Raw genomic sequence first — 1942 nt, forward strand, 5'->3', positions numbered from 1 at the left:
CGATACACTAAACTGGAGCAATCCAGTTGTAGTCTACTACTTTCCATTGACGAGCTTGGCTCCATTAATCCTGTGGCGTTGCAGTGGTGGTGGAATTGATGAAACACGAGGGTGATAAGAGGAATCTCAGACAGTTGGTGTTATCGGCATTCTCACGGCATGCCTCGAAAACATAAGTCTCATGGTTCACCAGCGACTCCCTCGTCAATTTCGTCATCGTCATCGTCCACCAATAGAGGGAGCCCCAATCGGAGTATTGCTGAGGTGTCGAGAATAAAATCAGAAGTGAGATGGGATCATACGGAATACAATTGTCGGTCGTGCTTGCGGTAGGTCCCTGGTTCGATCCCTTGTTCATCCATTTAGTTCACGACTACACTCGAACCTCACGCCTCCGCCTTGAGTAAAGCTCTGGGCATCATCCTTACGAAGAGGTGGCTTCTGCTGCCCAATGATTCTATTGGAGAAGCAACTCTGGTCGATGCCACTCAGCCGGTCCTTCGAAAACACTGCCAAACCGTAGGATGGCTCACCGCAGATCTGTACTACTTGGGGTCTTTCCGTGCTTCTACGCAGTAGAATTCACTGAGTGAATGTCGTGCAGAGTTATGGTACCCTTGAGGAACGGATTTTGGAGCTGTATAGGGTTAATCTGCACCATCGAAATTGCAACGCGAAGTTGATGTCCATATCCATGAGAATGCGTTCCTTCATAATGAAATTGTTGTCTCTATTCGTGAATGTGATTTCTCTACTCGCCGAATTGGTGGTACTGATCGCGAAGTAGATCTCTGAGAGCTATAGTACATGGCCCGTCTCTATCCACGTCTTTAGGACCAAGCGAGCTGAACAGATGCTGCTGGATATGCGGTCAGCGTTGGTGGAGTTCCGACAGAAGCATGAGAGAGATCTTGGAAGGATAATTAGGCATCTCGATGGTAAGGTTGTTGTTCCTCGTATCCCTGTTGTGTGTTTCTCGATCTAGCATGCTCAACGACAGTGGGTTATCAATATTTGAGCTCCACCGGTGGACCTGGTGACGATGAAATTGGCATTATTATATTGAGTGAACTCTGGTTTTCAACAAATGTCGCTCACAACAGAAGGGCATCATCATTTCCAACCATCAGGTATCGCAACTACCGCATCCTACAGTGACGAAGGGTTCGGTCCGGAGGCCCTTGAGGGCATCAAAGCCGCGAGTCAGTGTTCAGCTGAGATGATACGCTCAGTGAATGCATTACTGGATCAGCTTGCAGCTATTGATATTGGTCCGGCGCGCCTGAAGGTAGTTGTCATCGTTCAGTGGAAACCAAACTCAGCTGTCTCCTGCATCAGGACGAAGCTTCTATAAACGCCTTGGTCACCGGGCTGGCTTTGTCGCTTCCAACGGCGGATGTGCGCGTGCGTGCAAATACTGATGATACCAGTGAATGAGGATGAGAAGTATCTTAGCGGTGGAAGCTCTGGTTGCGTTCATGCCTGTGGTGCTCTCATTGATCATGAATCAGTCCTTTTTTCATTCAGGCATGGGCCAACAGGAGTCCCGAACATTACCTCCACTACCACAGCAACATGTGGTAGGTCCCTGGTTCGACCCCCAGCAAGGGCATTTTCCTCCCTAGATACGATTAAATCCCGATGGCACCTCAACCGAAGTAGTCCTCAATCCCGCCGGTAGCGCCATGGATACCTCCAATGCCAGTCACTGTAGTAGAACAACACCTGTCGCGAACGGGGAGCAGTTGACTCCAGTCGCTGTCCAAGCTTATGTAACACAGTACATTCGATGCTAGTACGCTGCACAGCGGTCTTCAGGTCGATCGGGCGTCCTTTCGTGTGGGAGATGGCAAGGTTCTGTTCACACTGATATGCTCTGCTGATGCTATGGTGACGGTGTACATGAACGCTATGAACAAGTGTAAGTCTCTCCCTTGCTGTA

At 49.4% G+C, this 1942-nt stretch overlaps 1 protein-coding gene across 1 annotated transcript; it reads left to right on the plus strand.

Annotated features, from left to right (window-relative positions):
- Positions 1-144: 144 nt before the first annotated feature.
- Pmar_PMAR018267 (hypothetical protein) lies at positions 145-1460 on the plus strand. The gene is made up of 5 exons (XM_002768406.1): positions 145-285; positions 334-542; positions 835-938; positions 1131-1288; positions 1339-1460. The coding sequence occupies exons 3-5, from the start codon at positions 854-856 to the stop codon at positions 1435-1437; spliced, it is 342 nt and encodes a 113-aa protein (XP_002768452.1). The 5' UTR covers positions 145-285; positions 334-542; positions 835-853; the 3' UTR covers positions 1438-1460.
- Positions 1461-1942: the final 482 nt, after the last annotated feature.

Source organism: Perkinsus marinus, assembly GCF_000006405.1.
Source record: "Perkinsus marinus ATCC 50983 genomic scaffold scf_1104296968422, whole genome shotgun sequence".
NCBI lineage: Eukaryota > Perkinsozoa > Perkinsida > Perkinsidae > Perkinsus > Perkinsus marinus.

Bases quoted from the DNA above. Each gene is read 5' to 3' on its own strand.
- Pmar_PMAR018267 (XM_002768406.1), top strand. From the start codon at position 854: ATGCTGCTGGATATGCGGTCAGCGTTGGTGGAGTTCCGACAGAAGCAT. The intron at 939-1,130 runs GTAAGGTTGTTG...TCCAACCATCAG, and splicing joins GATAATTAGGCATCTCGATG to GTATCGCAACTACCGCATCC. The intron at 1,289-1,338 runs GTAGTTGTCATC...CTCCTGCATCAG, and splicing joins TTGGTCCGGCGCGCCTGAAG to GACGAAGCTTCTATAAACGC.